Source organism: Pan troglodytes, chromosome 19 (genome assembly GCF_028858775.2).
Source record: "Pan troglodytes isolate AG18354 chromosome 19, NHGRI_mPanTro3-v2.0_pri, whole genome shotgun sequence".
Classification (NCBI taxonomy): Eukaryota; Metazoa; Chordata; class Mammalia; order Primates; family Hominidae; genus Pan; species Pan troglodytes.
In genome coordinates this window covers 78159614-78181978 of record NC_072417.2, presented here as the reverse complement: position 1 = coordinate 78181978, position 22365 = coordinate 78159614, and the positions used below count along the sequence as shown (strand labels likewise).

General features: G+C 46.5%; 1 protein-coding gene across 3 annotated transcripts in view; it reads right to left on the bottom strand.

The window, feature by feature from the left end:
- The window catches only part of RGS9 (regulator of G protein signaling 9), a 93647-nt gene that overhangs the window by 35096 nt on the left and 36186 nt on the right, over nt 1-22365 (bottom strand). For 2 of the 3 annotated variants that reach the window (XM_511633.5, XM_016932765.3), the window contains exons 9-12: nt 17853-17924; nt 6309-6338; nt 5393-5454; nt 1951-2064 (exon numbers count right to left, since the gene is read on the bottom strand). In XM_511633.5, the coding sequence (XP_511633.3) occupies nt 1951-2064; nt 5393-5454; nt 6309-6338; nt 17853-17924 (278 nt within the window). The remainder of the gene's footprint in view (nt 1-1950; nt 2065-5392; nt 5455-6308; nt 6339-17852; nt 17925-22365) is intronic. The other variant, XM_009433077.3, reaches the window with a different exon arrangement.

Here is a 22365-nt window from a genome sequence, read left to right as displayed (position 1 = left end):
TGACACGATGCACTTTGGGGACTCAGGGGAAAGGGGTGAAAAGGGAATGAGGGATAAAAGACTACAAACTGGGTTCAGTGTACGCTGCTCAGTTGATAGGTGCACCAATAAAAATATATATATGTACACATATATACAAATATATATGTGTATATATATATATTTGGTTCAATAAACATATAGGATCCACAAAAAAGAATAGGGCTTCCCACTTTAATGGGGAGTTCCAGTTGTCACCCACCCAGTGCCCTCTGATCAACGGTTCTTACACAGAACACACACTTTTCTTCTTGCCAGCAACCTCTACCTGTCTTCAATACCATGCTCCCCATTTTATTTAAAATTCAGCGGCCATCCACCTCTCCTCCCCAAGCCCTCCTAGGACAACCCTCTTCCTGGCCAGGTTCCCTGCCTTCTCCTCCAGGGAGAGCCAGCGTCCGCACATGCTTGTCCACAGGCAGACACAGGTCACCTCTCTCATTCAGTACCCTGGGAGGCAGACATGGGCTGCAGAGAAGCACCCCAACAGCCAGAGCCCAAAGAGGATAAGGGAAGCCTCCCCAGAAGGTAGTTCTAGAGTCTTTGGCTCTGCAGTTGACCTTAGTAGACAGGGGACCCCCAACTCCAGAGGAGTGGCCTCCTTAACCCGTTGGCTGCCCAGAGCGGGCCACATGGAATAGGTACCAGTGTTGCTCAAGATGAGAATCAGGGCCCTCCCAGGCCAGGCCTGCTTACCCAGCTGGGTCAGTGTCACCTGTGTGTTCCTCATGGCCTCGGCAGTGTTGACCCAAGCTGTGACCTATACCTGGCACTCCCTCCTTTCCCATCACCCCACCTCCCTCACACACTCAGGCCTGTCCCTTCTCCCCTGTCCTCTCTCTCCCTCTAATTTGACCATTACACCCTTCTCTTCTTCCTCCCTCTGTGTGCTGGAACTCTCCTGCGTTTCTGCCTCTGCCCCCTCTTCCAAATAACACAAGCGTGCAGGTCCAGTGAGCAATGACTATTCAAAACTGACAAAAAAAGCCAAAGGGCAAGGGAAAGGGCAGGTTTAGGGCCCTGCCTGCCCAGAACGTAAGTTTACGCTAATTAGATATCAAACATGCAAAGCCATACATATGATTTTTTAATTTTCAAAACCAATCTGTTGTTAAACATAGAGTCACCATTTGACTCAGCAATTCCACTCCTGGATATACACCCGAGAGAAATGAAAACATGCCCACACAAAAACCTGCCCACGAATGTTCATAGCCGCATTCTTCATAATAGCTAAAAGGCAGAAACCACCCAAATGTCCATCAGCAGATGAATGGATAAACAAACTCTAGTGCATCCATACCATGAAGATGATTCAACCATAAATGGGAATGAAGTTCTGATCCATGCTACAAGATTCATAAACCTTGAAAACATGATGCTAAGTGAAAAAAGCTCGTCGCAAAAGACCCCATAGTCTTTCCTAGATTTCCTAGAAGTGTAACACCCAAGAGATGAAATCAATACACAGGTCAACTGACCAGCCTGTCCTCTTTTCCTGTATCGATTTAGTGACATACTTATTACTGTCTTCTTAGAAACTTGCTCGAATCGAGTAGCCCTTGGGATTGGCAAGTATTTGACAAAATCAGTTCCTCTTCTACTTGTGAAATGAAACATTGTCTGCCAGCCAGTCCCTCTGTCATTCCTCGGATTCCAAGTGATGCCATTGATAGGAAATGTCCAGACCAGACAAATCCGTGAAGACAGTAAGTAGATTCATAGTTGCCTAAGTCTGGAGGGCGTCCAGGGTTTCTTTTTTGTGTAACGAACATGTTTTAAAATTGATTGTAGCTCTATGAATATAATAAAAACCATTGAACTGTATGCTTTGAAGGGGTGAATTTTATGGCATGTGAATTGTAACTCAAAAACGGTTTTTTAAAAAACACCAATATATAAAATACATACAATTTGGCGTTTAAGTCCCAGAACTGGGTGTCATCGGTGATCCAGGGGTTGCTGGGGAGGCAGCCTGACATGATGGCATCGTTGGATGAGAACTGCTCACTGTATTTCACAATCCTGAAAAGGAAACAGAAAATGATTTCCTAGAAGCTCAACACCCAAGATACGACATCAATACGCAGGTCAACTGACCAGGCTGTCCTCTTTTCCTGTATCGATTTGGTGACATACTTATTACTGTTTTCCTAGAAACTTCCTCAAATCAAATAACCCTTGGGATTGGCAGGTATTTGACAAAATCAGTCCCAATTCTACTTGTGAAATGAAACATTGTCTTCCATCCAGTCCCTCTGTCATTCCTCTGTACCTATTTCTTTTTTTTTTTTTTTTTTTTTTTTTTTTTTTTGAGACAGCCAAGCTGGAGTGCAGTGGCACAATCTTGGCTCACTGCAGCCTCCGCCTCCCAGGCTCAAGCAATCCTCCCACCTCAGCCTCCTGAGTAGCTGGGATCACAGACGCGCATCACCAGGCCAGGCTAATTTTTTTTTTTTTTTTTTGTATTTTTGGTAGAGACAGGGTTTTGCCAAGTTGCCCAGGCTGGTCTCAAACTCCTGGGGTCAAGCGATCCACCTCAGTCTCCCAAAGTGCTGGGATTACAGGTGTGAGCTACCATGCCCGGCCTTTCTGTATCTATTTCGTTAAAATATGGCCTGTTTATATTTTATCAATAGGTTTTTAGATTCAAAACCAACTTGGAGTGTTCAAACTTGTGTCTCTGCACCCATCTTAGAAGCCCAAAGTTGCCACAGACTCCAAGACTCTTGCCATGTTGGGTTCTACCCTTTGTCAGGCTAATGCCTGGGTTTGGAAACTTAGGCCCATTATTTAAACCTGGTGCTTAATTGGCCCAAACACACTATTTGGAGGAAGAGCTAATTCCTTCTCTTCTGGCTATTATGGAAATACATACTGTATTATTATTAACTACAGTCATCCTTCAGTTCTACAGAACACTATCTAGCTGTAATTTTGTAGGATTTTTTTTTTTTGAGACAGCGTCTTGCTCTGTCACTAAGGCTGGAGTGCAGTGATGCAATCACGGCTCACTGCAGCCTTGACCTCCCCAGCTCAAGCCATCCTCCCACCTCAGTCTCACGATGAGATGGGACCACAGGCATGTGCCACCACCTGGCTAATTTTTTTTATTCTTTGTAGAGATGTGGTCTCACTATGTTGCCCAGGCTGGTCTTCAACTCCTAGACTCAAGCAATCCTCCTGCCTCAAACTTCCCAAAGTGCTGGGATTATAGGCTTGAGCCACCGCTCCCGGCCTAATTTTTTATCCTTTAACAAATACTTCCCTATCTCCCCTTCCCCCTTCCCTTCCCAGTCTGTAGTAACCTTTGTTTTACTTTATATACTTTCAAATAGCCAGAAAAGAAGATATTGAATGCTCCCAACACAAACAAATGATAAATGTTTGAGATGATGGATATGCTAATTACCCTGATCCTATCAATACACATTGTATGTATTGAAACATCACTATGTACCCCCTAAACATGTACAATTATGTGTCAATTTAAAAAAACTTTTCTAAAAAAAGCTAATTCCCTTGAGTTGAGTCAGACCTTCTGAGTCAATGCATTTCCTGCTGTCTGGGTATTGAAAACCTGCTGTGCCTCCTCCCCGTAGGTGGGGAATTGTGTCCACAGTGAATGTGAAATGCACCTGCCCTGAAGTCTTCCCTCAGCCATGAGATTTGGACAGAACAGGATCCATGCCTTAGAGATAAACCACTGGTGCCTTAGAGATAAACCACTGGTACCTTAGAGACAAGCACTGGGTTTGCAATTCTATTCAGAACTCAAGCCCCTTGGCTTATTCTCTCCCGAGACTCTCTTAGTCGACAATCAGACCTTTTTTTTTTTTTTTCTTTTTGAGACAAAGTCTTGCTCTGTCTCCCAGGCTGGAGTGCAGTGGCACTATCTCAGCTCACTGAAGCCACCTCCTCCTGGGTTCAAGCAATTCTTGTGCCTCAGCCTCCCAAGTAGCTGGGACTACAGGTGCACACCACCATTCCTGGCTAATTTTTGTATTTTTAGTAGAGACGGGGCTCCATTTTGACCAGGCTGGTCTTGAACTCCTGACCTCAGGTGATCCGCCCCGACCTCAGCCCTGAAATCCTGACCTCAGGTGATCTGCCTACCTCAGCCTCCCAAAGTACTGGGATTACAGGCATGAGCCACCTCGACGGGCCCAAACATTTACCAGTGGAGAAGATGGAGGAAAAAAACAAAAACAACAACAACAAAAAAACTGGTTCACAGGTCAAAACACTAATGATGTCAAAATTATGGTAATGAGGTCCTGAGACAAATAAAAATTGGAAACTGGGTCTAAGAAATATCCTTGGGTCTCCTTCATTTTCTTTCTGTTTGGTTTCATGAAACTGGGTTTATGGAACACGGAAGTAAATGGTTTTGAGTTTATCATTGAACAATGATGATTATCATAACCCAAAGTGAATGCCCCTGAGTACACAGGTGCCCTCCTCAGCTGGGATCAGGGCTTAGCAGCAGCAGAGTCACTGAAATGTGTGTGGGGTCAGGGCATATTTTCTCAGACAGGTGGCATTTTTGCAAACTGGGGACATAGGAAGATGTAAAACATTTTTACAAGAGCCCAACCCTTAAACATATTGAAGGAAGGCACTAAACGAAACAGCATCTTCAGTCCCGATTAGTACCATGACTTGAGTCTTACACAGTCAGAATACATGATTAGTCACATCGTGCCTCCCAGGAATAAGCCAAGTTTATTTTCATGTGTGCAGGAAAATCCCAGAGTTAGCAATGCAGTCCTAAGATAAATTCCGCATTTTAAAAGAATAACTGCTTGCACGTGGGAGGCGGCACTCAGCTCTTTCTTGTCTCCTAGACGATGTCCTATGGGGGGCTGGGTCAAGGTAGCCAGAAAGTTCAATAAATCAAACATAAATGTCCAATTTATCTTAATGGGATTTTAAATCAAAGATGAACAATGGACATTTAGTAGCACATGGAACCAGTAAACATGACTCACACACTCCTAATGAATTGGAACGGGTAACAATAGGAACCCAGGCTGTCTTGGATCCTCACAGGGTCTTCAGTCCACGGACTTCCAACTCTTTCCAACTTCCCCATCCACACATTAGTGGATTCCAAGAAACATAACAGTCTTTTCTAGAACCTCACCTACGCTCGATTTTGCATAACCCAAGATGAGACCCGGAGGCTTATTCTGAGAGATGAACTGGGAACTAAGCCCCCAAGAGACTGGTTTTGTCCCTCACAGTTCTGCTGAATCTTCAGTCTGTCAGCCCAGGACTTGTCGAGTTTGCAGTTCTCCTCTTGTCTACCTGTTCATCAGACTTTAGCAAGATCAACAAATCAGGGACATACCCTCCCAGGGACACAGAAGACTTCACTGTGGACCTCATCAAGGCCTGTTGGTAATACATGATCTGGAAGAGACACAGTTGTTAGAAGGTATTCAACCCCCTCCCACCCTTCAGTGTCACTACACAGCCTCCAAACCCAGAAGCCATTTACCCAGAGCTGCATCCCGTTCCACGCCCAGAGCCAGCCCCCTCAGTACCAGTGGGTCAGGCCCACAGTGGACAGATGACCACAGACTTCAAATCAGTGGCCTCCTTCAGCCATTATGTATTAGTCTGGGAAAAAGCATCAGCAGAAAAAAAAAAAAAAAGTTCTAAGAAGCATTCAACTGAGACACGGGGACAAACGCTTGGCTTTTCCCTCACATGTCTCTGGCAGACAGAAGCAGAGAGCGGTCCCCACCACAGGTGACATCCTTAAACTTCCTGATTCTGCAGCATTGGCCAAAGCAAGTTATCCCCTCCTCAACCACCTTCCTCCACGTTCAGATAGCTAACCGTACATCCCACCTCAATGCCCCATGGTTCCCAGGACTCTGTCTTGGGCCCCAGACATAAGATTTGCCAAAATAGGCAGTTGCCACCTTGGGTAGATTCTGGCCCTGTAATGATAGGTGCAGGGGCCACGTTGGGGATGTAGAGTCTCTGCAGCCTGCAGCATTGGTTCCACAGTCCTCTATGGCCACCCCTCAGCTCTGTGCCTTCGAGGGGTTTTTCAGACCCTGAGTGTCAGCCTCAGCCCCAGCCAGAGCTTACAAAAGATGCTTCGTCACTCTGTGCTGTCCGTGAATTTGGAAATAATTGTTTGAACATTGCACGTGGTTTTCATTTCATTACCAAGCGCAGAGGGTAAAACAAAGTACATATAACCTGTTAGTAGACTTAAAACCATTCTTCACTGGAAGTGTAAGACTAATTACCTCTTTTTTGACAGCAACGACTGTTTGTTTCTGTAAGACAAAGAAACAAAACCATTAAGCACATGTCATGAAATCATTACAGTTCAAACACCCATTTGAAAAATAAAAATCCTTCCCCATGAGAAAAATGCCCATTTTTTTCTTTCTTAAAAGACAGGATTTCTCCATGTCTACTGCCTCCACTCTATTCTATGTAACCCCTGGGGAATAAATACCAAGTAAGAGATTTTGTAAGCAAAGGAGCATAACTTACCACTGTAACTTTGCTCGCCTAAAGGCCAAGATGAATTAAGGACTAAATTTGGAACTGGTGTCAATTTAGCATAGTGCCTACAGAATGATCTGTAGAGTGAGAGATACAGATTCCTGTCTGAGATATGGATTAAGAGAAAAATGGGGAAGGCCAGGTGCAGTGGCTCAAGCCTGTAGTCCCAGCATTTTGGGAGGCCGAGGAGGGAGGATCACTTGAGCCCAGGAGTTTGAGGCTAGCCCGAGCAACATGACAAAACCCCGTCTTTACTAAAAGTACAAAAAAATTAGCCAGGCATGGTAGCGTGCACCTGTAGTCCCAGCTACTTGGGAGGCTGAGGTGAGAGGGTTGCCTGATCCCGGGAGATTGAGACTGCAGTAAGCTATGATCATGCCACTGCATTCTAGCCTGGGTAACAGAGCAAGACCTTGTCTCAAAAAAGAAAAAAGAGAGAGAGAAGAGATAGAAAAACTAGCACAGAGCTTGGGTGTTGGTTTCTTTTGTTACAGGGGAGAGCTCTGAAGCAATGGTGAGATGCATTCCCCAAGTAGTCATAACAATTTGACCAATAATATAAGTTGAAAAATAAACCAATGTTACCAAAAATAAAGCACATAATGGAAAGGCTTGAGGCCAGCATGCACTGCAAGCTGAGTCCCCGAGTTGAGCTGCCCTGTGGAATCAGGCCCCATCCCCTTGCTGAAGCTGTTGGAGCAGGGTCATACTGGGGATAAGCTTCAGGGTGTCCCCTCTCAACTTTTTGAGTTAAGGCAGAGAAAGAAAGGACAGTTCCAAGAGGGGCTTCATGTTCAGGCTCTTAGAAGCTCCTGGAAACCATTCAGATCTATCTCTGGCTAAAATACATAGATCTGCAATTGCAGTGGGCCGTGCTTCCTCTGCACCACTTTTCTGCTCCATGTAACTCTTGGAGACTGGGCAAGGTGGTGATCCCAGCCCCAGTACTTCTAGGTTTGGTTGTGTCCAGGGGCTGGTTGGTACTGACTCTTATACTTCAAGAGGGGCCTCTTTTTGTTGCTGTTGTTGTTGTTATTGTTGTTGTTGTTGAGACTGAGCCTCTCTCTGTTGCCAGGCTGCAGTACATGGTGTGATCTCAGTTTACTGCAACCTCCTCCTCCCGGGTTCAAGTGATTCTCCTGCCTCAGTCTCCCAAGTAGCTGGGACTACAGGCACACACAACCACGCCCAGCTAATTTTTGTATTTTTAGTAGAAACAGGGTTTTACCATGTTGGCCAGGATCACTTCAATCTCTTGACCTCGTGATCCGCCCGCCTTGGCCTCCGAAAGTGCTGGGATTACAGGTGTGAGCCACCGTGCCCGGCCTCACACAGACCCTCTTAATTCCTGCCTTGCTAATATCCATGCTGCTTAACCCACCCAAGTCTTCACTTGGAAAAGAGTGGTTAAGTCTGAGGAGGACACTACTTCCTTTGAGGCAGTCAGAAAAATAAACACTGGCCCATGAGCCCATTGAAAAGGAGTAAAGGAGAGTCCAGTCTAGAATGTCATGTACTGGTCTCTCCTTTCTAACTCAGGCTGGGTTTCATTTTGCTTCCCCGGATTGCTCTTCTATCATTGCTTTTCACAAGAAATCTTTTTCCTGCATAGGGGATTAGGAAGAGTTATCTCAGAAAGGTAAGGCTCACGTAGTTCTCTATGTTTTAGGCTCTTATACATCCTGACTTCCTCCTTCATAGCATTGATCACCATTTGAATTTTATCCTTATTTGTGTGACTCTTTGTTTAATGTATGAATCAACATGAAGTCACCATTAAGGGCAGGGGACCAGGTCTCTCTTCCCTAGCACAATGTCCGATGCAGAGCAGATGCTCAGCAAATATGTAATAAATGATGACTTCAGCATGCTTGGGAGCCTAGAAGAATGGGGACATTTTCTAAGCTTAATAGCATTTCTTTCCACTAAAAAATTGAAAGCACTCCCCAAATGATCCAAATGCATTGGCAGTCATACTTATTTGATCCCATTCTCCTCCAACCTAAGGCACTGTTTTAGAAGATGCACATTTCAGGTAGAAAAGGACCCTGGGGCCAGAGTGGACTTACATTCAAATCTAATACTTTAAAATTACTTCCTTCTGTTGGAGCCTTGCTGGAGTGGGTTATTCAGAATAGCATCTACTGGTTTATGCCCTCTGCTCAAAGGGGGAGCTGTACTTTTACATAATGATAACTGCCTAGCAACTACTGCAAAGCAATTTACACTTCTTTGAGCCTTTACAAAGCTTAAGGTAAGGAGATTTTATTATACTAATTTTTAGCTGAGGAAACAAAGCTTCTGAGAGGTTGTAGGTAAACTTCTCAACACCTCCTGGTCAGTAATTGGATGGGCCAGGATTCAAATTCAGCTCTTCCCTTTGCAAAGCTGAAGAGCAATTGTTGAGAAACACAAAATCGCTGATCCTGTTCACTTTCTCCTCCTAGCCTGCTCTCTTCCCATTCCTTCCTTGCCCTGAAGCTGAGAGTGCTGCAGGATGGAATGACTCTGTCCAGTCACTTAATTTAAAATGTAAACAAGGCCGGGTTCGGTGGCTCATGCCTGTAACCCCAGCTCTTTGGGAAGCTGAGGCAGGCTGATCATCTAAGGTCAGCCTGGCCAACATGGTGAGACCCCCATCTCTACTGAAAATACAAAAATTAGCCGGGCATGGTGATGCACACCTGTAATCCCAGTTACTTGGTGGGGGGTGGGGTGGAGGCGGGACTGACCCAGGAGAATTGCTTGAACCCAGGAAGTGGAGGCTGCAGTGAGCCGAGATCATGCTACTGCACTCCAGCCTGGGCGACAGAGCGAGACTCCATCTCAAAATAAATAAATAAATAAATAAATAAAATAAAATGTAAACCAAAAGTGAACTAGAGCCGTAACGCAAGACAAAATACAAGTACCAGAAACACTCTGTCCTTAACACTCATGATGGTGAAGACCAGAATCGTGCTGGGCTCACACTCAGCCGCCAGTGTCATAAGCACCTCCAAGGTGTCCAGACCCCAGCATCAAGCTTTCTGCCTGTCGGCCACTGTTCTGCGGCCAGAACGTGGGGGCACAGGGCTCCTGAGTGGACGCACACAGATGCATCCTGGCTGCCTGGTGTTCTCTGGGCCCTGCAGGGAGCTGTATTTGCAGGACTTTCTGCCATGCTCATTTCCATTCTGCCTCTAGGGGGTCTCCCTTTGGCTTAATATACTTGCTTCTAGGGCCATTATCTCAGTCTTCTGGGGTTTACAATTTGTATACTCCTGTTCACTTCATTTGATTTTACTATCTCCCTAGGGCTCTGCCTCTGTGCTGTAGTTTGCTATTTTGTTTTCTGATTCCCAGAATTACCAGTTACCTTCTGGGAATTGAACTGCAGCTTGCTCTCCCTTAATAGGATTTGGTTGAAGGTGAGACTTTCCCACCTCTACCTTGGATTGTCCACATGAATTTAGCTTGTATTTCTAGCTTTAAAAATAGCTGTCCAGGTTGCGTACGTTGAAGGACAGTGGCTGTGGAATGTGTGGCTTTGGCTAGATTGAAATCATGGCAGGTCCAGAAACTGATGCCCAATTCCAGGCGTTAAAACGCATTTCAACTCTTAGACGCTCACAAGTACAGTGAGTTGAGTACTGGCCACATATGGAGGCATTGCTTTGATGATCTTTCACTTCAAGTCAAGATCTAAAAACACTCCATCTGTGAAAGCAATATAATGGATTCTAAACTGTCTGTGCCTCAGCCGTTTAGTTCTCATGCCTGGAGAAGCTCATGTCGACTTGTCATGTGATAATTCAATTTGTACAATAAATTATGAACCTGGAAAAAGCAGCCATCCATGGGATCTGCTTCCTCTAGATTAACATACAGGGATCTCTGCTCTTCTAGGAGTGTGTACAGGGAGGGGACAGTGAGGGAAAAGAGTCCTGAACTTTTTAAAAGGTGAAGAGACAAATCGATTTGGAGGGAGTGGTGGAGAAGAGATTCAGGAAAGAGTATGGATGGTGGTACATGCCTGTGGTCCCAGCAACTACTGGAGGCTGAGGACAGAGGATTGCTTGAGCCCAGGAGTTTGAGGTGGCAGTGAGCTACAATGGCACCACTGCACTGGAGCCTGGGTGACAGAACAAGACCTTGTCTCAAAAAAGAAAGAGAGAGAGAGAGAGAGAGACAGTGAGAAGGAAGGAAAGAAGGAAGGAAGGAAGGAGAGAGAGAGGAAAGAAAGAGAAAGAAAGAAAGAGAAAGAGAAAGAAACAAAGAAACAAAGAATGAAAGGGAAAGGAAAGGAAAAGAAAAAAGAAAAGAAAGAGAGAGGAGGGAGGGAGAGACGGAATGAAGGAGGGAAGGAAAGAGAGAAAAAAGGAAGGAAGGAAAAAAGAAATAGAAGCATATGGGCTTTGGGGATCGGACAAAGGTTAAAATTCTAGTCCTACCACTTCCTGGCTATGACCTTGGATGAGTTGCTCAGCATCTCAGAGCCTCTAATTTCTCATTTGTAAAAGGAGAATAGAAAAAAAGAGGGACTAAATGAGATAATAGACATAAGGTCCCTGGCACATAGCAGAGACCCACACACAGTGCCTATTCATTAGGGCTACTACACCACCACTGAGCACGTGAGCGGCACAATTTAAGCCCTCATCATAAGATAAAATGCAGGATTCACAGGCAATATTTGGGACCTACTTATGCAAAAAAAGATATTCATTGCTTATCTGAAATTCAAACATAACTGGGAATCCTGTATTTTTATTTGCTAAGTCTTTCAAACCTACTATCAATATTATTATATCTTAGCCAAAGGCAATAAGAAACATTATGTTAAAGTGAAGTTGTTACAAAAAAAAAAGTACGCACAATTCTAAGCAATTCAAAGAAAACCACCTCATGATAAAATAAGAAATAAGAGTTTTTTTCCAGCCTGGCATTCACACACAACTTCCCTCCTTTCTCAGCTGCCGGCCCTCCTGGAGTGAAGCCACTTCTTTATGCCTCATCTCAGCGACACACTTTGCTACAGGAGGAAGACTCTGCTTAAGGAATCTCCGGATGCTCTGCATTCTTAGCATTCTAACAACTTCTTATTTTTCCCTTGCAGAGTTGCCCAAATAGGGACACATCTAGACTTGTTGTTTACATAGCTCTGGGCCAGCTGACTGGCGAACCCCGGATGGAGGGTGCAGACAATTGGCACAGGGCAGAAGGGGTCAGGCCACCGGCAGGAGTGCAGGGGAGAAATAAGCAAGGACCTTGGAATGGGGTAGCCAGGCAGGTATCTGCAGAGAAACTCAGGTGGGGGGCCAAGCAAGCCACGGAGCCAAAGCCGAGATGGGGAGAACCATGAGGAATCGGGCAGCACTGGCATTGAGAGCAGAGAGGGGGTCTAAAGTCAGAAACCGGGAGATCCAGAAACACAAGTGGTTAAGGCAAAGCAGGCAAGAAAAGAGATGGAGCTGGGTGCAGTGGTTCATACCTGTAATCCCAGCACCTTGGGAGGCCAAGGCAGGTGGATCGCTTGAGCCCAGGAGTTCAAGATCAGCCTGGGCAACATGGTGAAACCCTGTCTCTATTAAAAATACAAAAATTAGCTAGTCTTATAACCTGGTCTCAAAATGAATAAATAAAGGCCAAGCGTGGTGGCTCACGTCTGTAATCCTAGCACTTTGAGAGTCCAAGGCAGGCGTATCACTCGAGGCCAGGGTTTTGAGATCAGCCCGGCCAAAAAGACACAACCTTGTCTCTACTAAAAATATAAAAATTAGCTGTGCATGGTGGCACACATCTGTAATCCCAGCTACTCAGTAGGCTAAGGCATAAAAATCTTTTGAACCCAGGAGGCGGAGGTTGCAGTGGTCCGAGATTGTGCCACTGCACTCATGCCTGGGTGACAGAGCAAGACTGTCTCAAAATAGATAGGTAGGTAGGTAGGTAGGTAGGTAGGTAGGTAGGTAGGTAGGTAGATGGATGGATGGATAGATAGATAGATAGATAGATAGATAGATAGATAGATAGATAGATAGATAGACAGATAGATAGATTTAAAAAAATTAAGGGGGTGCAGCTGTCTAAGGAGTCTTGGATTTAAGATTGCAATCATGTGAAGTAAATAGCTGTCCAGCCAGGTACGACCTCATCAAGTAGAGGTAGAATTGCTTACAATTTGCAAGGCTCAGTGCAAAATAAAAATGCAGTTCACTGTTCAGAAAAAAAGTGTAAGGAATTCTGAGATGGTAACAGAACATTAAATCAAACAAGGGTCCTTCTGAGGATGGGGTCTTGGGCGGCTGTACAAGCCCCCTGCCCATGAAGCCGGCCCTGGGTACAGGATGTAGGCCTTGTGGGGTGGAGAGCAGAGCAGCGGTTGGATCAGGGCGGCACATGAGCTACAGAACTGGAAACACGTAACTGAATCCTGGCTGGGTCACCTTGGGCAAACGGCTATGTCTCTCTATTTTGTTTTCTTCATGTGAAAAAGGAAACTGACATTGTCTCTGTTAATGGATTTCAGGAAATGCAGAAAAACTTCTAAAAGCCACAATAAGGACATTAGAAAACATCAGGCAGGATGTGGAGTGGGCTCTGGCGGCCATCAGCTGAGGTTTAGATCCTGGCTTCACCACTTCCCAGCTGTGTGTCCTTGGGGGAGCCACCCTCTCTCTCAGCCTGCTTTCTCAACCGTGAAACGGAGGTCAACGTGGCCATCTACCTCCTAATGCAGTAGTGAGTCTTAGCTGAGCCGTTACAAACAGTGGCGCACTCAGGTCCATGCCTGGCATGCAGGGAGCTGTCAGCAAACATCAGCCCCTTCCCTTCCCTCAGCTAGGCATGGTCACACAGAAGCCACAAGAAGAAAGCAGTTTGTCCCCTATTGGCAGGAGCATATGGTGTGTGAAGGCTCCAGGCTGAGCACCTCTGCAGAGCACAGTATTTTATACTGGGAGGCCATATTTCTGCCTTTTACCAAAAGATCTGTATACTTGCCAGTGTAGACTCAGGTTCTGAGCAGCTGCTCATTGGAGTAGGCAGAGAGGTTGAAATTGGCATGTAACCCCTCCTTCCACCTCCAACCAGGGGAGAAGTATGAGAAGGTGAAAAGGCAGAAGAGGAAATTGGCTAGGTACAGCACCCTAACATGGAGTCTGAGGTCTACAAGTCCCATAAATTCTCTCTCGTAGCATGACAACATTTAGAATAATACCAGCTGTGTGTGGAGTGTCTCTACGTGTTGATTAGCATTCTAGACACTACACATAAGTGATCCTGCTTAATCCTCTGATGAAGGAACTAGCATGCTTCCCCTGTTAGAGATGAGGAAACTGAGACTGTGGCTCAAGAAAGAGCTTGCCCAAGATCACATGGACCGGAAGTGGCAGAGCTGGGGCTCAGGCCAATGTCGAGGGTCTCTTCAGCACCCGACACTGCCCTCATCCCTAAATGATGGCAGTGATCCTGCCATGAGCGGCCCCTGCCCCCATCACCTCCTGGGGTGCAGGAGTTGGGGGTTCTGTATGCCTCAAAGTATTGGAGCTAAAAGAGTACTCACTTCTAGAGTGTGGTCCCGGCCCCTGGCCAGTCCCTCCCAGCTGCCATTAGCCAGTGGGAGTGGGTCACCAGGGCCCGAGACACCTGCCAACCTAATGACTTTCCTCCTTATGGTTGACGGTTACTTGCCTCTATTTGGGGAAAACAGATACATCTTCTCAAGAATTTACTCATTCTCGAAATGCAAATCAAAACCACAATGAGATACCATCTCACACTAGTCAGAATGGCTATTATTAAAAAGTCAAAAAATAACAGATGCTGGCAAGGAGAAAAGGGAAGCTTATATGCTTCTGGTGGGAATGAAATTAGTTCAGCCATTGTAGAAAGCAGTGTGGTGATTTCTCAAAGAACTTAAAATAGAATTACCATTGACCCAGCAATCGCATTACTAGGTATATTCCCAAAGGGATATAAATCATTCCGTCATAAAGACACATGCATGCCTATGTTCACTGCAGCACTATTCACAATAGCAAAGACATGGGATCAACCTAAATGCCCATCATTGGTAGACTGGATGAAGAAAATGTGGTACATATACACCATGGAATACTACGCAGCCATAAAAAAAAAATGAGATCATGTTCTTTGTAGCAACACGGATGGAGCTAGAGACCATTGTCTTAAGCGAACTAACGCAGGAACAGAAAACCAAATACCACATGGTCTCACTTACAAGTGGGAGCTGAACACTGAGTACACAAGGACACAAAGAAGGGAACAACAGACACCCAGGCCTACTTGAGGGTGGAGGGTGGGAGGAGGGAGAGGATAGAAAAACTACCTATGAGTACTATGCTTATTTCCTGAGTGACAAGATAATCTATATACCAAACTCCGGTGACATGCAGTTTACCTGAAATGTAACCCCTGAACCTAAAATAAAAGTTTAAAAAGAAGGATTGATGGCCAGGCGCAGTGGTTCATGCCTGTAATCCCAGCACTTTGGGAGGCCAAGATGGGCGGATCACCTGAGGTCAGGAGTTCGAGACCAGCCTGGCCAACATGGAGAAACTCCGTCTCTACTAAAAATATGAAAAAATTAGCTGGGCGTGGTGGAACACACCTGTAATCGCGGCTACTCTGGAGGCTGAGGCAAGGAGTTACTTAAACCCGGAAGGCGGAGGTTGCAGTGAGCCGAGATCACGCCACTGCACTCCTGCCTGGGTGACAGAGCAGGACTCCGTCTCAAAACAAAAGAATAGAAAAGAAAAAAAGAAAGAAGGATTGATTCCTTCTCAAAATGACCTCTCTTCAAACCAGCTCAGGCACCATGAGTTCTCTGAAGTGAGACAAAAATCCAAAGCCTCTGCACTCCCAGGTCTTCATGGAGATGCTTCATGCTCTTGGCAACCCTCTTCTCTCAGGGCAAATTAACCCAGGAACACAGGGGACTCGCAGACAGTGGAAAATGTTGCAGACAGATAAACCACAGCATGCTGGGGCTGCCTGAGGGGAGGGCTGGAAGGGGCTCTGCATGCATGAGAATTGCAGTTCTTTATTCTTCTTAATACTTTATTCCACAGCAGCCAGAGTGCACAGACAGGAGATAGATAGATAGCTGGGAAGAGAGAGAGAGAGAGACAGAGAAGATAACGGTAAACAACAGCAGAGACACAGCCCGTATCACACCCCACCATGGCAAAGGCACCCTCTGTCGTACACCCAGCCTGCCCACTGGGCTCTGGGCTGAGGGTGTTGCCAGCATCCACATCCGCAGGAAGTGGGCTCTGAAAGCCAAGGAGCACAAAGATGCCTCCTCAGTAAAGACAGTAATCTGGTCACCCTCCTCAGAAGTCACCCCCAGGATGGAGCAGCTCAGCTCCTTAGCTTCTCTCTCAAATGGATGAAGTTAAGGTCCTGCCTAACCACCCCAACCACCCCCAACACACACACACACACACACACACACACAGCTGAGCAGTATCCTGGCTTGGGTCACGGATGGGTGACCCTTTGTTCCCACCCCCCCATCTCAGAATGAGTGATGTGCTTTCTGCCTCCACCCTCTCTCTCCTCCCCAGGAAAGAGGTTTCCAGAGCTGCTAGTTAGCCATAAAAAAAAGCAAACCTTCCACCCAGGTTCAGTCTTTTACTCGAGGATTCTGTTTCCATGGCAACCAAGCCTACAAGGCCTCAGCAGTGATCTGTTCTCTGACAAGGAGAACACGGGAAAGGCTGCCCTGGGAACAGCTGAGTTAAGGCTGACTGTGCCCTGTGTGTATCAAAGGAAGGGTCTCTCCAGCTTGTGGACAAGAGACCTAATGGTTCCCCCGGTGACCCTCTCCAGGGAGCAAAAGCAAACACTGTCCCAGAGCGGCCTTGCTAACATTTCTGGCTCCTTTTTCTTTCCCCTCCCACTTCCACCCTCCTCCTTCCCCTGCACACCCCTACAGGCCCCCACTCATGCCTTAAGGCTCTGCAGAGCCCTATAGATGCACCCTAGGCTAGAGATGACGACCCTTGCTACCCAAAGACAATGTTTGACAGAAAGCAATGAAACCACCTAAGATCTGTTTAAATGGGTCTAGGATGGTTCATTGGAATCAGTGGTTCTCAGCCAGAGTAATGTTGACTTCCTTCCCAGGGTACAATGGGCAATGTCTGGAGACATTTTTGATTGTTAGGACTGGGGCTTAGGTGGGCAGGGAGAGGAATGGAGGTACTGACATCTCATGGGCAGAGCTGGGGATGCTGCTAAACATTCTAAAATGCACAGGACAACTTCACCAAAGAATTGTCTATCTGAGCCAGGCACAGTGGCTCACACCTGTAATCTCAGTGCTTTGGGAGGCCAAGGCAGGAGGACTGCTTGAGCCCAGGAGTTCAAGACCAGCCTGGGCAACATAGAAAGACACTGTCTCTACAGATAATTTCAAAAATTATCCAAGCATGGTGGCATGTACCTGTGGTCCTAGCTACTTGGGTGGCTAAGGCAGGAGGATCACCTGAGCCCAAGAGGTCAAGGCTGCAGTGAGCTATGAGCATGCCACTGCACTGCAGCCCGGGCAACAGAGTGAGACCCTGTCTCAAATAATAAATGAATTAAATAAATAAATAGGAAAAAAAGAATTATCTGGCCCCAAATGTCAATAGGGCCATGGGCTCAACAGCTTATGAACTGTATTTCTATAAATAAATAAATACTCATAAGACATTGGCTCTCCATCACGAAAGATGGCCTATTTGAGGAAAGGTATTTTTTTTTAATGAAACCTGCTTGGAGAATCTTTACAAAGATCCCACTCCACTGGGATGTGAAAGAAAGTGTTAGATTCCAGGTCCTGTCATGTGGATTAAGGTTAAATCTAAAACTGATTCAAGAGTTTCGAGGCTGGGGTCTACAGTCTCCTTGGGATCAAGGAACTGGCTGAAACTGTGTACAGAATGTCTGTCTGTGCATCTTTGAGTGGAATGAGCTCATAACTTTCATCAGATTTTCAAAGGGGGAAGTGACTCAGAAAAGTTTGAAAACCAGCCATCTAGATCCCATTAGCTCTTCCCTGCACTCTACAGCCTCTGTCTGTCTTCAATCGTAATTTCTTCTCACCTAGCACCCTGCCATGGTCCCACTTCTCCCCTAACCCTGAGTCCACAGAGCCCACGGTCCTCCTCTCTTTGACAGTCTCAAAGAGGAGATATCGTTGCCCTAACAGACACGAATAGACATGTGGACACCTTCCCAGCCCCAGAATCCGACCTATGTCCTACCCAAACTATGCAGCAGAGACATACCTGGTTTACCTTGACTTCATTCGGATTGGTCACTCGGTCCAGGCCGTAGTCCAGCACATTGTCCATTCCAGGCTAAATGGAATAAAAACAACATAAGGTCATTACAGGGAGAGTCTCCAGTTTCTGGTTAACTGTGGGTCTCGGTTAATCTGCCAATTGTGAGATCGAGCTGAGAAGAGCTTGTGGCCTAGCCCATGGGAAGCTTTGAGTGGGTGTAAACCCTCCAGGTGAGCTGTTGAGCTTCATGAGGGCTGTTCTGCCTCCCAGTATCCCCAGCACCTAACATAGTGAGATGGAAGGATGGATGGAGAGAAGGATGGGTAGATGCGTGGGTGGGTGGATGGATGGAAAAATGGACAGGTGGTTGGCATCCCCAGCACCATAGTGGGATGCATGGATAAGTGGATGGATGAATAGGTAAATGGGTGGCGGGTAGATGGTGGATGGGTGGGTGAGTGGATGGATGGATGGCCAGACAGATGAATGGCATTCCCAGCACCAGAGTTGGATGGGTGGCAGGAAAGAGGGAAGGAGAGGGGGATGGGTGGATGGATGAATGAATAGGTAAATGGGTGGTAGGTGGATGGTGGGTGGGTGAATAAACGGATGGATGGATGGGTGGATGGATGGATGGATGGACAGACAGATAAATGGCATCCCCAGCACCATAGTGAGATGGATGAATGGAGGGATGGAAGGATGGATGGATGGATGGATGGATGGATGGATGGATGGATGGATGAATGGATGGATGGATGGATGGATGGATGGACAAACAAATGAATGGCATCCCCAGCACCATAGTGAGATGGATGGATGGAGGAATGGAATGGTGTACAAATGGATGGAGGGAGGGAAGGAGGGATGGATGGATGAATGGGTGGTAGGTGGATGGTGAGTGGATGGGTGAAGAGATGGATGGATGGATGGATGGACAGATGAATGGCAAACTCAGCACCATAGTGGGATGTATAGACGGAGGGATGGATGCATGGATGAATGGGTAAATTTGTGGTAGATGGATGGTGAATGGATGGGTGAAGAGATGGATGGATGGGTGGATGGATGGATGGATGGATGGATGACAAACTCAGCACCATAGTGGGATGGACAGATGGAGGGATGGATGGATGAAGGGAGGGAGAGAGAGATGGATAGATGGATGGATGGATGGATGGACGGATGGATGGATGGATGGATGGTTGAGTGAGTAGATGGATGGATGAGTGAGTGGGCATATGGATGGGTAACATTCAGGCTCCAAAAGAGTTCACTGAGACTAATACATGGGCTTCCTGACTCTTCCCACAGTGCTCCTTCCCCACACTCTGTGGTTTCATCTTGGGCTTGGCGGGAAAAGAGAAGTGACAGAGCAGTGCTTTGGGAAAGTCCAGGCTTGTCAGGCACGTCTGGGTGCCACTCCTGGTTCTGCCACTTCCCAGCTGTGCAGAAGATCTTGGAAAACACTCCTTGTCTTGGCACTCACTAACCTCTCTAAGAAACAGAGAAGAAGCCTCCTACGTGGCAGGTTCTTGTGAAGATTTAACAAGATAGGGTGTGAAGCTCTCCACAGAAGGTAGCTATTGCTGAGCAAGGGGTTGTATTCATTTTAAGATTACATATGTAAAAGAATGGCCCAAAACTGGGACTGTAATCTCTGTTAGTTCCCTTTGCCAGCAGGTAACCCAGCTCTCCAGAAAATCTTACTTGGTCTCTCTCAACTCCTTGACTCTTTGAGGCCAATAATTTGGGTCTTTCACTTCCCCTGATGCAGGTGTGATGCCAGGCATCCACCCATTGCTCAGCACATGTGACCAACCAGGTTGGCTACACTGAAGCAGAGAGTTGGGAAGCAACTGGGCTTTCTTGCCATCAAATTCAGCCTCATCCATGGGATCAGACTGGGTTTTAGCTCAGATGTAAGACTGCCAGATAAAATATAGGAAGCCCAGTTAATTTAAGATAAATGGCAAATAATTTCTCTCCCAATATTTTGATGCTTATTATATATTTATACTAAATATACAAAATACATTTTACATAAAAATTATTTGTTGTTTATCTGAAATTCAAATTCAACCAAATTTCCTGTATTTTATTTGCTAAATCTAGCAACCTAGCTCACTGGGCTACCATGGAGGCAAATATGTGCAGACAAGACGACACAGGGAAGAGAAAGGAAAAGGCAATAGAAAGTGGGTGGGGAGGAGGACAGGGAAAGGGAACGGCCATCCTTACCCTAGTTGTTACAAGTGGATCTTGATCAGCAAATATCTATGGGGCACTTCTTATGTGCCGGACATTGTGCTGAGCCCTGGGGAGCCCATGGTGAGTGTGCCCCGAGACCACTGCTCCCCAGCAGGCATTACTGAGGCACTCCCAGTCTCAAGGGGGAGGTAGCCACTCAGCAATTAATCACACAAAGGATAAATTAGAGTTGAGACAGGTGTCTTGAAGGGATAACACCATGGGATCTAACCTCACATGGCAGGGGCTCAGCAGAGTCAGTGTCTTTGCCAAAAAGGGTTCTAGGAGTTGCCCCCTGAATCTGGTATGGAGAAATCCCCCTGCATAACTGAAGGCAGACTTCATACACACACTTTGGCACGTTCACACACTCTCACACTCACACACCCACACACTCTCATACATACATATGCACACTCACACATGCTCACATACATACATGCCCTGACACACTGGCACACTCACACACGCATGCTCACATACATGCACACACCTACGCATACTCCCACATGTACATATGCACACTCATACACACTCACATACACGCATGTCCTGACACACACACACACACACACACACATTAATATGGTTTGGTTCTGTGTTCCCACCCAAATATCATCTTGAACTGTAATCTCCATAATCCCCAGGGATTGAGGGAGAGACCTGGTGGGAGGTGACTGGATTATGGGGGTGGTGTCCCCCATGCTGTTCTCATGATAGTGAGTTCTCATGAGATCTGATGGTTTTATAAGTGTCTGACAGTTCCTCTTTCACATACTCGCTCTCTCTCGCCTGCCACCATGTCAGATGTGCCTTTTCCCCTTCCACCATGATTGTAAGTTTCCTGAGACTTCCCCAGCCATGCAGAACTGTGAGTCAATTAAACCTCTTTCCTTTATAAATTACCCAGTCTTGCGTATTTCTTTATAACACTATGAGAATGAATACACAAAAACATGCTCACATACATGCACACACATATGCATGCTCACACGTAACACATTCACACACTCACACACGTGCATACTGACACACACATACATGTTTACATGCATGCACAAACCTAGGCACACTCTCACACATACATATGCACACTCACGCTCACATACATGCTCACTTACATGTACACATCTACACACACTCTCACACATACATACATATTCTCACATACATGCACACCTTGACACGCCAACACACTGACATACATGCTCACACACATGCACACATGTACACACACTCGCACACATACATTCACACACTCACTCACATACATGCACACCCAGACATACTGACATGCACTCACACTCACACACAGCCTGTGCTCATGATGCCCTACAACCAGTGTCTGGCTGCTCTTCCACAGGAGCTCACTGCCTCGGTGACTTCGGTGTGGTCATCTGCTCAAGTCTTGAATTCGTTATCTAGTTCTTTCCTTCCAATGTGCCCCAGGCTCTGATATAAATTTGGTTGCCCCAGTGCTCAACAGTGCACTGCATAACTGAGATAGACTCCTCTATGCCCTCAGCTGCCCAGACCAGACGGCCTTAGACTCTCAGACCTGCAGCCACCCACTGGGCTTCATGATTCTGCCAGCCTGTCCAGTTCCAGCCCAACCTGGCTCTCCGTGCCTTCCCTACAGAACAGCCAGGCACAGTCCTCTGGCCACTGCTGCCTCGGCTCTTGCACCTCTGTGGGCAGCAGCCCTTAAGTCTCAGTTGTTCCCAATCAAGCTGTGGTCCTTTTCCAGTTCCCTGCCCTCGAAACTGGTGAGAGGGCTGCCTTTCTGCCTCTGCTGGTTTCAGAGACTCCCAAGCTCCTTTCATTCATCCATTTCTTCATTCATCAGGTAGTGTAAAGTCTTTGACCCACTATGATCATCACCAGAGTGCTGCTGACACAGTTTCTGGCACATAACAGGGTGTTCAGATGAAGTTAACCAGAACTGACTGTCAGCGCCCAGGAAATAAGGGCAGCCGATGCATCCTGCGGTGTGTGGCCCGCAGATAAGGAGGCAGCAGGCACTTTCTGCCCTGGTGCCTCATGCAGGAAGCCTTCAGAGACATGCAAGCTCCCCTCCTTCACCCTGAGGAACTGTGAACACCAGGGTGTGACCCCGCCCCCCCCAAACAACATCCCTTGGGTGTAAGCCAAAGAGGCAATTTGCTCAATGCATCATCATTCAGGTCAGGAAAGGAGCTCCTGTACTCGTGACAACTGCTCGTGAGGAGGCGATGTTCCCAGGAACCCACATACAGAGCAAGGCCAG